The 13,342-nt window shown below is 40.6% G+C and overlaps 1 protein-coding gene across 1 annotated transcript in view; it reads right to left on the bottom strand.

Moving 5' to 3' along the window:
* LOC145390415 (uncharacterized) overlaps positions 1 to 13,342 on the bottom strand; it is a 168,205-nt gene that overhangs the window by 24,539 nt on the left and 130,324 nt on the right. The window contains exon 15 of the mRNA XM_080265347.1: positions 6,298 to 6,479. Coding sequence (XP_080121473.1) covers positions 6,298 to 6,479 — 182 coding nt within the window. The remainder of the gene's footprint in view (positions 1 to 6,297; positions 6,480 to 13,342) is intronic.

The raw sequence follows: 13,342 nt of genomic DNA, 5'->3' as shown, positions 1-13,342 counted from the left end.
CTTCTCAAGCTAAATCCTGAGAGAATGAAATGCCAAAGTATGTTCAAAGATGATGCAGGATTGAGTTGGGCATTGTAAAAATTAGATGACATTCCTGTGGTAGATTCTGATCGGTCGAAGGATGTAAGAACTGGGTTTTTGCTGCATAAAAAAATGACAAGATCACTTTTACCACAGTCAGAGATATAAGCCAAGCCAGACATTAAGTGTGTCATAGCCTCGTAACTTGTTTGTTGAAGTAACTGCTGAGATGGATGCTGCAGGAAGGAGATGGAAAGATGAAGGGTGGAGTCATCAGCATATGAGTGAATAGGGTTAGATGTACAGCTTACATGGTCACTGATGAATAGAAGGAAGAGTGTTGGTGATAGGACAGAGCCCTGAGGAACACCAGTATTGATAGCCCTAGGAGAAAAATGGTGGCCATCTACAAAAGCAGCAATATAACAACCAGAAAGGAGGCTAAAAATGAAGGCACAGACAGAAAGATAGAAACCTTACGAGTGCAGTTTAGAAATTAAAGATTTATGTCAGACATGATCGAAAGCCTGTGAGATGTCAAGTGCAATGGCAAAGCTTTTGTCAAAGTCTCAAATGAAGGATGACCAGGAGTCTGAAAGGAAAGTGAGAAGATCACAAGTGGAGTGTCCCTGGTAGAACCCATACTGATGACTGAAAAGAAGGTTATAATGGGAGAGGTGCTTTTAAAAAATTTTCATTAAGAACTGATTCAAAAACTTTAGAAATACAGGATGTTAAGCAACTAGGCGAGTGTCAGAGGGCTGGAAACAGTCACCCTTCTTTGGAAAAGACTGAATGAGAGTAAACTTCCGGCAAGAAGGAAAAGTAAATGTTGACAGACAAAGGTGAAAGAGTTTACTTAAGCACGGTGTACAGTCAACCCCCGCTATTCGGGGGAGTTACATACCAGCCCCTCCTGTGAATGGGTGAAATCTGCAAATAATCTGTACCTTCCACAAAATCACTGGTTTCACTATTTTAACTATTCTCGTTACCTACAGGCCCATTATGAAACCCGTAAATGTATTTTATGGCACATTAATACTTCCTCAAATGAAAGAACAGGATGATCCACAAGCCTTTTTGGGTACAGTGCATTGTACTCATCCATGCGATGATGGTGATGAGTCTGCCGTGCAGTACTTGATGGACAAAGAATGATGAATATTCTGTGCTGAACGACATGATGAACTCAAGCTGAGCTCTGGAGAATCACTGATGGGGGAGCTTAGGCTCCCTAGCAGCAACTGCACCCTGAGCAGTGGACTTAGGACCCATTTTTCACAGGGATAAAAAAGGAGTTGAGTAACAAAGCCATAATGGCATGCAGAACACACACAACGCACAACCCATGAGAGGAACAGCATGAGAAAAACTGAGAGAGAATGAGCGCGGTGGCACATGAATGAGTTCTCACTCTGAATGGCCGATAGGATAGAGAGAAAGAAGACACGTAGGCAGATAATAAGGGACACTACACTAGGAGCTAATCACAAGCAAGCTTTCATTGAGAGAAAAGTGACAGATTTGTGTTCAGAAATACCAAGTGCTGCAGGGCACTGATGCCCTGTGCTGAACAGCACATACCTATACAGGGTAACTGCACAGTTTAATTGTACAGGACAGTAGTTCTCACAGAAAACATGCAAAAAAGTCACTTATGAACCACTAGGAATGGCTGATGCTGTGGAAAAAGCAGGAAATACCTTCCTGTGAATTTTCGAAATAATTTCCGAGAAAAATCCGTGAACATGCAAACCTGTCAATGGTGAACCCCCCACTAGCAGGGGATGACTTACCACAGAAGCACAGTTCTTGAGGACAACAGGAGGGACCCCATCAGGCCCATATGCCTTGTTAGTATTGAGGCCAATGATAGCAGAAAACACACCAACTGAAGACATTTTAATGTCAGCCATGAGGAACTCGGAGAAGTAACAGAGGAACAGCACCAGATTCATCTAAGGTGGAATTGGAGGAGAAAGTCTAAGTGCAGAGTTCTGCTTTATCAGCAGAAGAAACAGCTATAGAGTCATCAGAGTAGAAAAGAGGAGGGAAGGATGATGAAGTAAAGTCATTAGAATGGTTTTTGGCAAGGAGCCAGAAGGAGCAGGAAGGATCTGATCTGGAGGGTTCAGATAATTTAATATGGATGAAATTATTTTTAGCAGAATGAAAGACAGACTTACCAGGATTCCAGGCAGATACAGAAAAAGAGATGTTATTCAGGGGTGGGTTGGCTCCAGTACCTTTTGAAGGCCTTCTCCTTGTTGTGGACAGCATTAGAAAATGCATGATTATACATTTTTTTTTTTTTTTTTTTCATGAGTCACAAGATGAGAGAAAGGAACGTATGCTTCCTTGCCTAAGAGAATAACCTCTGTTATGCACGAGGTACACTCAGATGGCTCTCAGCCATGGAAAAAAATATCATTCCGGGGAAAATTAAAGAAGTACTGCCTAATGGCCTCTCAATCAGCAGCTCCAAAATGCCAAAGTGCCACTTTTTGGGAGGGTTCACATGCCTTACTGGAGCAGTGGGACAGGTTAAGGTGATAAGGCTGTAATCGGAGGAGCCCAACGGAAAGAAAAAATTAACATCATAGACAGAAGAATTAGTTGTATGGAAAACGTTAAGTATATTGGAATTCTCTTCAACATGGTCAGGGATACGGGCAGGGTGCTGTGCACGCTGTACCAGGGCATTAAGGGCAGAAAACACATAGGCTTGTTCACCTGGTTGATCAGTGAAACAAGTGGAGACCAAAAGGTGGTGGTGAACATTGAAATTATGTAGCATGGAGATTTCAGAGAAAGATGAAGCAGACAGGATGCTTTCCACCTTAAAAGTCAGATGGTTAAAGAATTTTTCATATTCAGCAGAATGAGGGGATAAGTAAAGAGCACAGACATATTTAGTAAGAGAATAAGAGAACAGCCAAAGGCTGAGAGTAGTGACTCATGAATAATACAGTTCAGGAAAACAAGAGCAAGATATGTTGGTGCACACATATACACAACAGTTGCCTTTAGCTTTGAAGTGAGTGGGATACAGAGAAGGGTTTGCTATCAGTCACCTCAGTCAGCTGATTCTCAGTAAAGAAGAGAAGGGGAGGTTTAGAGGAAGAAAAGCAGTGTCCAACAAACAGAAAATTTGAGGAAAGGCCACAAATGTTGCAGAAATGAAGTGAGTCAGACAGTGGTTCCATGCATCTCTCTCAACCATCACCTGGAGACAGGCAGATGGTGATGGCTTTTATCCCCCCCTCTCTCTCTCTCCCCCGGACACCAAGACTGTTTATATATATATATATATATTATATATATATATATATATATATATATATATATATATATATATATATATATATATATATATATATATATATATATATATATATATATATATATATATATATATATATATATATATATATATATATATATATATATATATATATATATATATATATATATATATATATATATATATATATATATATATATATATATATATATATATATATATATATATATATATATATATATATATATATATATATATATACCGGGTATATACAGTATATTACAGTATATATATATGTATCAGCCGTGGCTCAGTGGGTTAGAGCGCTCCGCTCTGATCGAAGGGTTGAAAGATCGAATCCACCCAAGGGTCATTGGTAGACATCAGGAAGGACATCCGGTCATAAAATGCTACACGCTCCAAACCAAAGTCCTCTACCCAGAGGCAACGCCTTAGCCCTTATCCAAAAAAAGGGGTACCTGGCGTAAAACTCACTTTATATATAATATATATATATATATATATATATATATATATATATGTATATGTATATGGCACTCACCATCCACTCACTTGATGTAGTGCTGCTCTCGGGTGTCTGCCCTTTCCTCTCCTCCATCCTTCTTTCCATCCATCCTCTTCCGTCTTTCTTTCCTTCATTCTTTCCTCTTTCTTCTGCCTGCAAGTGACTTTACACTCTCCCTTGTGCCTTTCTTTCCTTCATTCTTTCTCTTCCTTCTGCCTGTGGGTAACTCTACACTGAGTGACAAGCCACATGGTTTCCTGTACACCAGGAAACCATTTACTATGCTGGGTGGTAACCATATAACCAAATTTTGGCTCCTGGTGGTTTAGTGGGTAATAAAGGTGCTCCTGTCCAATTGAGCCGGTGAAGGTTTATATCCAAGGGATGGTTGGGGTTTATTGCTCACGTAATGCCACTCAGGGATGAGTGAGGCTGGTCACTCTCATCTTAAATGCCAGGACCAACTTTCCTAGCCCTGGGCTCCTACGCTCCTCATGGGGCAATGTAGGATTAGATGATGGATGGATGGATATATTATATATATATATATATATATCTATATTATACACGGAGCCTCTGTGGTACAGTTATAGTGTGCGCGTTTCGCACACTGGTGGACACGGGTTCGCCTCCTGCCAGAGTTGTAAAATCTTTGGGAAGCATTCATTGAGCCACTGACCACTTTGGCGAACATAATGGGTGCTGTAGTTGAACCAGTGTCGCATACTAGTATGCTTGCACCCAGTTGGCTTAAGGCGGACCGATTACACTTGGTTCACAGACTACACACATATCCAAACTACAACACTACAATAACACTCACACTCACAAGCACTTCTCACCCTAGATACTGTCTCTAACAGACAGCCTGAGCCACTGGGTAGAGATACATAGGCTGTATCATCCCTGCTTCAGTAGGGATAGGACAGTCCTGCAGTGGACCTCAACGGATGATGGATGATGATGATGATGATGATGATATATATATATATATATATATATATAGATAGATATCTAGATATCTAGATAGATATATATCTATATATCTATATATATATATATATATATATATATATATATACTGTATATATACTGTATATATATATATATATATATATATATATATATATATATATATATATATATATATATACTGTATATGTACCGGTATATATATACATTATAAAGAAATGGAAGTGTGGTGTGCAATGCACATTTTGTTTGGTGTTGACATTAGAAAAAAACTGTATAAGAGAATATGCTGGCCTACTATCTATGTTCCTGAAACACTGAAAAAATTCAACAAAGGGGGATGGTCAGAAGCTAGTCCTGAAGGCTGATGAAACACTGAAAAAATTCAGCAAAGGGGGATGGTCAGAAGCTAGTCCCGAAGGCTGATGAAACGTGAGTTTCAGCTCTCCTTATCATCAGCTTTCCATCCACCTTGCAAGTACTGCCCTGTTCAACTGGTGCTACCGTCTACTCTCTGTACTGTACAAAGCTTCTTTTAAATCTGTTCAAGAAAAATGTACATATTGGGTTTATTCTGGGGCCTCAGAATAGTGAATCACCCTGTATTAAATGAGTTGGTTTTCCATGTTATGCCTTTAAAAAATTGGCAGTCATGCACAATGTCCACAAATGTTATTAAAGCACCCAAAGCCAACTACACCATCACCATATCTACAATTGCACTAATGCTTCAAACCCTACCTTCAACTCTCTTACTACAAACATGCTAACTTGTTTGATGGCCAGAAAATAAAACCAGTAAGAGATGCTAACAGTACAAAAGACTTGTTGGAAAATAATATATAAGCAGGAAGATTGGGAAAAAAAAAAAAAAAAAGTCATATCAAATCCTTATTTCCATTTTACAATTAATGTATTTATATAAATTTCATGCAGTGTACAACAACCAGCATATTCATATCAAGACCAAGCAACAGAATCAATCATTCATATGGACTAAACTAATGCCCATATAGAGGCTTGTTATCTAACAGAATCTGACAAGAATGTATACACCTCTGCCATACTGTGACATGACATGGCATGAAACGGCATAACTATGTGAAATATTCTAGCTTCATTCTAGCAACACTTCTCCAATTTCTACAACAGATTATTTTTGCATATTACATTATAAATGTCTTTACTGTTTAAACAGCCTTCACAAATTTATGCATATTTTGATCTGAATCCTTACAAACAGCTACCAGGCCTGGCTAAACTTAATACCTGTTTCCAAAAGAAGCCAAGGGTGTGTTGGCAGGATGAGGCAGAAGGGAATAATGTGCAGGTTTTGCCCTCATCCTGTAGCTCTTAATCCCATCAACAAAGGGCAGGAAGGGATATGAAGGAAGAGGCTGATCAACTTAAAAGTCCTAGCTGTACATGCATGGAAATTACTACCTGGAGGGAACAATCACCAACCACTCACCTTGCCTAATATCCTATCTTCATTGTCTACCAAGAGATCATCTGAACCAGGAGAGTCAAGGGAAGGTGTGACTGCAGCCACCTGATGACCACGCTCACTGCTTCGCTCCCGCCTCTGGTCACCACTCAGTTCCCGACACTGAGCCAAGGCAGAACCAGTATGCATATCTTGGCCAAGGCATACTGTAAGTCAGTACAAGATCAAAGCATCAGTATGAGAAGTATAAAAAAGATTAAGAACAGATATTTATATCCAAGGGGTGGCTGGGATTTATTGCTCACATAATGCCTCTCAGGGATGAGTAAGGCTGGTCACTCTCATCTTAAATGCCAGCACCAACTTGCCTAGCCCCAGGCTCCTACGCTCCTCATGTGGCGACGTAGGATTGGATAATGGATGAACGGATGAAAAGCTAATGATAAGGGAAGATGTCAGTCATTAACTACTGGTGTATTACAAACACCTATCTTCTTTGCTGTATTATGAACTATATTACATAACTGTACATAAGACTCCCTATATACTATAATGTTTATGTTCTTCTTTGGTCAAATCTGTTTGGTAGGCAAGCATGCATGGCTTATCTTGTCTTATGCTGTGTTTATTGCTTGAAATGTCTTTAGGATTTGTCTGGTCAGAAAGAAAAACACAACTCACAAAACACTTTACAGGTACGAAGGTCTTCCATTTATACTTGGATTCAACTGAATACCATACACAAACAATGAACACTGCACATACTGTCATCATCCCAACCTCTTCCTAGCAAAGGATGGATGGGGTGAGACTGAGTCCAGAGGGGTAAAAAAAAAAAAAAATAAATAAATAAAAGCTAATAGGGGTGAACTAAATAAAGTCTGCCCAGTTAAATATGCCACAAATTCATTCACTCAACATTCATGCCCACAGAATCCTGACTTCACCTTAGAGGCATAAATATCCACACTTAAATTCTTATCATCACTGATCAGCAAGAGTCTCATTTCATTCATTCATTGCCAGACGCCATGTATCCCAGACAGGGTGGCCAAGGGCTTAGAGTTAATTGTTTTACAGGGAGGGGCACTAATCCTCCACCAACCCCACTTGACGTAGAGTCAATTTGATAAATATCACACTACTGCGGAAAAAAACCATGGCCAAACACATGGTATACACTTCCCCATCCAAAATTCTTCCAACCAGCTCAATTCATTGTCAGTTCCCAAGTAGCTTCATCTCATTGTCAGTTCCCTAGTAGCCTCATCAACCTCTAAATGCTACGTTTCCACACATTCACTTACCATATCTATCCACTTTCTACTTGACCTAATGTGCATCCTCCAGCTTCTGACTCACTCACATACATTGAATATAAACAGTCACATAATATGGTACTGTATTACTAAACATGTGTTCACCTAATAAGTGTAGTATGAAGTCAGAAGGGGAAAAGTAGACATAACATGCAGGTGGAAATACTGTATGAAAAGGAGAACAAACAGGACACTTTGTCCCCCAAGTCTGCAAGCTCAATTTAATAGCTGCTGATTTAGTTTGTTCAATGGGAGGGAAAAAGAAGTATTTCCTCACAACCTAGGACCACAAGCCTATTCCTGGAAAATATAAGAAATTCCATTAAATACCATACTCTACCCACTGTGGCAAACTTTGTATGTCTGCTGCTGTAAAACAGAAGTGCTAGTGTCATCTTCTCATTTATATAGGATAAATTTACAAATAAAAATGGTTGTGATAAAAACAACCTGCCCCCCTGAAAATGCACAAGAAACTACACATCAAGTGACTGACCACTAGAAGGATGTTTGCTAGGTTTCACAAGTGAGTAAAGCTTCTCTTTGCACAACATAGTATATGCTTTAAACTTTCTAACTTATCCATTTACTGATTTTTACCATAATCCACTAACTGTATTTGTCATATCATTTATGATGGCTCCAACATTCTTGCATGCATTGGCCTTGGTCCACCTAATGGCATCTTTCCATACAGCCTAATCTCTGGCAGCCTCCCTATTCAGTCACTAGTCCCTGACATCACACTCTATGACCTCATCCCAGGCCTTTTTTGGTCTACATTCTCACAACTCTACCATCAACGTTCACAACTCTCACATTCCACACCCAATTGTCATCTTCCATCCTCTAACCATGCCAAAAGAAACACTCTCCCTACTCTACAAACAACCTATCAGACTACTAATGTCCTATGCCTCCCCAGAATGAGGCCCATCCTATCTAACACCCACTACAATACCTTGCTGACCCTACTCAATACCGTATGCACCATCACTTGCTGCTCCAATATGACTCTCACAGCTCACACTTTGAATCCAAGGTTCTCCCTGTTAGAGAATACCTTGACAAAAGTTATATAATTCTAGGTGGGAGCCTGCAATAACACATGACATCCATCATTACATGACTGATCAACACAACAAAAACAGGCACATAGTACAATCACCACACAAAAGAATATCAGACCCTCTTCAACATCCCACATCCAGACATTCCTACACTAGCAATAAATAAATATCTACACAGTCATTTCACGGGTCTGGTGGTAAGTAGTGGTGACCATTTCCCACTCACTTGATGCAGTAATGCCTATTTCTTCTTTCTGCTTTCTCATTCTATCTCTATGACTGACCTCTCTTCCTACTTCTCATTTTTCTTCCTGTCACTTTTTATTACTGTACACTTCTTTCCACTTCAGGTGGCTCTACACTGAGTGACATGCCCACGAGTTTCCTGTAACCTAGGGAACTATTTATAAAGCCGGGTGATAACCATTTTCCTCACCCTGCCCTTGGGTGGGAAAGGAGGTCTGGATGATGATGATGATGATGATAATGATGATGATGATGATGATGATGATGATGATAACCATTTAGCAAATACTGTACTAGATGAAGTGGAGCCTGCTATGGTGTCCCAATTAATGAAGTGGAAGATGCAAATGCAGCATACATCCAGGAACCAAACTCCACCCTATTCCCCACGCCTCACTATAACACTGTCAGCTGCACAGGACAGCCCTGTAGTGGTGACTGCTTGCCTGTATTTGACAGATTTGCTCAGCCAGACAGACTGGGGTTGATCAACAACAATAACAACAACAACAACGAGTACAGCAATACAACACCTCAATCAGAATACCAAACTAAAAGCCCTCTCCCCCCAACAGCCCATCAGAGGTATGCTTAGGAAGAGGTGAAAGAATTTACCTAGCCAGGCTTTGATCAGGACATCACCCAGCATTCCAGCTGCTTATATTTTGGTTGGGTATTATCTGAGAGGGGCATGTGGAGTTACATGAAGTGACAGACTGACAAACGAGGAAGTGATGGAGCGCTGTGGTGCAGATGAGGATGTGACTAGAAAGCATTAGGAGAAATACACTGAGGTGGTCTGGCTATGTGGAGGGGATGGAGAAGGAAAGACTAACAAAGGGAACGTAAGTGAGTGAGGTAGAGAGGGGGAGAGGGGGAAGGAGGCTGAGGATGAGCTGAAGGGATGGAGTGGTGAGGTATATGAGAGAGGGTGGTGTGAGCTGGAAGCAAGGCAGTGAAGTGGCATTGGATAGGGCAACATGGAGGCAATTTGTTTGTGGCCACCCCCTATGGGATCCAGGTTTCTGGCAATAGATAGACAGACAGACAGATAGAATCAAATGACATGTGCCCCACTCACAGAATAGGGCAACACAACATAACAAAACACTGCACAACACAGGCCACACTATGATGCAGACCACATTAATTATGTAGGGAAGCCAAGGGATGACCCTATAGGGGAAGTTGCCTACCTGTGGTCGATGGGTTAAGCAACACCAACACCAACAACAATACCACCATTAAACAGTTTCCATCTACACCATACATATGCAAACTCTTCCATATACCTTCACCATAAACCTCACAGGCCTTTTTCCATATCTAGATATAAATGCTGTAAATAAAATACCTTAAATTTGCTTTTCACAAGGTTTGCCTACTTTGTTATAATGTAAATACAGTAAACAATCAATTTAGTGGATTAACAGTGACAAAAAACATCCATTAATGCCCAATTAATAATAATCCCACCACCTACCCAGCTGTAAATTCCACCCAAATACCAATCACAAACATATTAGCAATCATAATAATATACAAAGCAAAATAAATACAATGAAAAGACATTAAAAAAAATAAAGCACTTATTATCATCATCAAGTTCCTCACGGGGTAAGGATGGATTAGATGATGAAATTGCTACTCCTCACCCTGCTCTAAGGTGGGATGATGACGATGATGATGATGATGATGATGATGATGATGATGATGATGATGATGATGATGATGATGATGATGATGATGATGATGATGATGATGATGATGATGACGACGACGACGACGACGACGATGACGACGATGATGATGATGATTGATGATGATTATTATTATTACTGACTCAATCAAAGGACATAAAGAGACTAGTGAAGGGGAAAAAGGAGGTAAATGATGATCTAGGAAGAAAGGTGATTGCAAACTACTCTGAAAATAGGTAGTTATTCTGGAAAGACGTGCGGAAATGTAGGAGTGAAAGTGGAAAGAAGTGTGAAGGATGTAGGTGGTAGACTATTAACCCATGGGGATGAAGTAAGGACCAGATGGAAAATATTTTGACAGCCTGATGAAAGGTTTTGGGGGGGTGCTGAGAAGGAATGCAGTGCCAGGAAACGTGACACTTGCACAGGTGAAGAGTGCTGTGAAGTGGCTAAAAAATAAGAAAGCAGCTGCGGTTGATGAGGCGTATGCAGAGATGATTAAGTGTAGTCAAGAGAGTGGAATGAAGTGCTTGCTGGAGATATGTACTGTAAGAAGGCATGGATGAGTGAAAATGTGTCAGCGGAGTGGAAAAAGGCTGTGACTCTACCCTTCTACAAAAATAAAGGTGAGCAAAGTGAGGGCAAGAATGACTGTGGCATAAATTACTGAGTATGGCAGGGAAGGTATATTGAAGAATTATTATACAGAAAGTAAGAGTGATATCAGAGGTCCTATTGAGTGATGAACAGGGTGGCTTTAGGGGTGCCAGAGGATTTGTGAATCAACTATTTGCAGTGAGACAGATAGTGCAGAAGGCTTGTGAGAAGGACTATAAGGTGTTTATGGTATTTATGGATCTGGAAAAAGCATACAACACAGCAGACAGAGAAGGATTGTGGAAGGTTTTGCTCACGTACAGTCTAGATGGTAAGCTGCTAGGTGCCATCAAGGGTTTTTATGATGGTAGTGACGCATGTGTCAGGGTTAATGGGCATCTAAGTGAATGGTTTACGATCAGTGTGAGCGTGCAACAAGGTTGTGTGATGTCCCCATTGTTGTTCAATATATACAGTATGACCTCACTACAATGGACTAAATGGGGCCCAAACCATTCCGAAAAATGCAAAATTCCGATAAAAGTGACATCTGGACTTCCCCCTGCTAATCCAGACTTTTTCCTATATATCAGACACTAGTCTGGAGTGCATGAACGGTTTTTAAACTGTTTTGACTACCATTGTGCTACTGTACTGTGTTATAACTACACTACATTAATCAAATGGTATAATATATGTATAATAATACTGTACTGTACACTGATTAACATGTCTTTTATTTACCTTATTGTGGTGAACATTGCTGAAGTGGTTATGCAGTCCGGACTGCTTCTGGCTTTATTGGACTTTTTTCTGATGCATAGGAATATAGTCCAGTAGCTCCTCAAGTCCGATAAAAATGAATTCTGGTCTATTGAAGCCTGTTATATCGAGGTTTTACTGTATATGGATGGGGTGATGAGAGAAGCAAAAACATGAGAAATGGAGAGGGGGATGGCACTGGTAATGAATGGTGATGGATAGAATATCTCAAATGTGTTGTATGCTGATGATGCAAAGCTACTTGCAAATACTGGACAAGAACTTAGCAGACTGGTGTAGAGTTTTGCTGATGTCTGTGAGTGTCATGCCTTGAGAGCAAATGCAGAAAAGAGTAAAGTGATGGTTACTGAGAGAGAAGGTGACTCCCAATGCAATGGTACAGTGAATGAAGAGAGACTGGAATCGGTGAGAGAGTTCAAATACCTAGGTACAGTGACATAAAAGAGAGGAAAATGTGCAAAAGAAGTGGAAAGCAGAGTGACACCAGGAAGGAAAGTAGCTGGTGCAATGAAGGCCTTGATAAGAAACAGAGGCTTGAGTGTTGCAGCTGCACTAGGTTTACATGAAGGAGTGTTAGTGCCAACTTTAACATATGGATGTGAGACTATGGTGTGAAATGAAAATGAAAAGTCAGGAGTGAGAGCAGTGAAGATGGGACTGCTGAGGAATGTATGTGGAGTACAGAAAGTGGACAGGATACGAAATAATGTGATTCGTGAAAGATGTGGTGTGAGGAAGTCTGTGGGCACAAGAAGCAATGAGAGTGTACTGAGATGGTATGGTCATGTAGAGAGAATGGATAACAATAGAGTGGTGAAAAGGGTATATCTGAGTGAATTTAAAGGAGGGAGGAGGCAAGGTAGGCCAAGGGGAAGGTGAAGGGATATGGTGAGTGAGTGTGTGAGGAAAGAGGTTTGGAAGTCAGTGTGGCTAGGGGACTGACAAGAGATCAAGCTGGTTGGATGAATATTGTGAGAAGAGGCACATGGTCAAGGATTTGGCACCCCTTTAACGTGGCAGCGTCCGGACTGACTCTATCGGATACATTTCGGTGAAGCTACAGATCGTGGTGAATGTTTTTGGCGTATCAGATACAGCCAGAATTCCAGGAGCTTGAATGGTGAGCGAATGGAAGCGTGGCCCATGGACTGGGCATATTTGGACTGGCTGGATGTTGCTATTCCTCACCCTGCCCTAGAGTGGGAAAGAAGTTCTCGATGATGATGATGATGACTCTATTGGATATGTTTATGTGAAGCTACAGAATGTGGTGAGTGTTTCTGGCATATCAGATACAGCCAGGATTCCGAGGGCATTAATGATGAGTGAATGGAAGCGTGGTCCATTGGACTGG

Source organism: Coenobita brevimanus, chromosome 14 (genome assembly GCF_032717465.1).
Source record: "Coenobita brevimanus isolate Jiangsu-jjx chromosome 14, ASM3271746v2, whole genome shotgun sequence".
NCBI lineage: Eukaryota > Metazoa > Arthropoda > Malacostraca > Decapoda > Coenobitidae > Coenobita > Coenobita brevimanus.
Note: the sequence above shows the minus strand (reverse complement) of the source record. Positions and strands in the feature narration are given on the sequence as shown.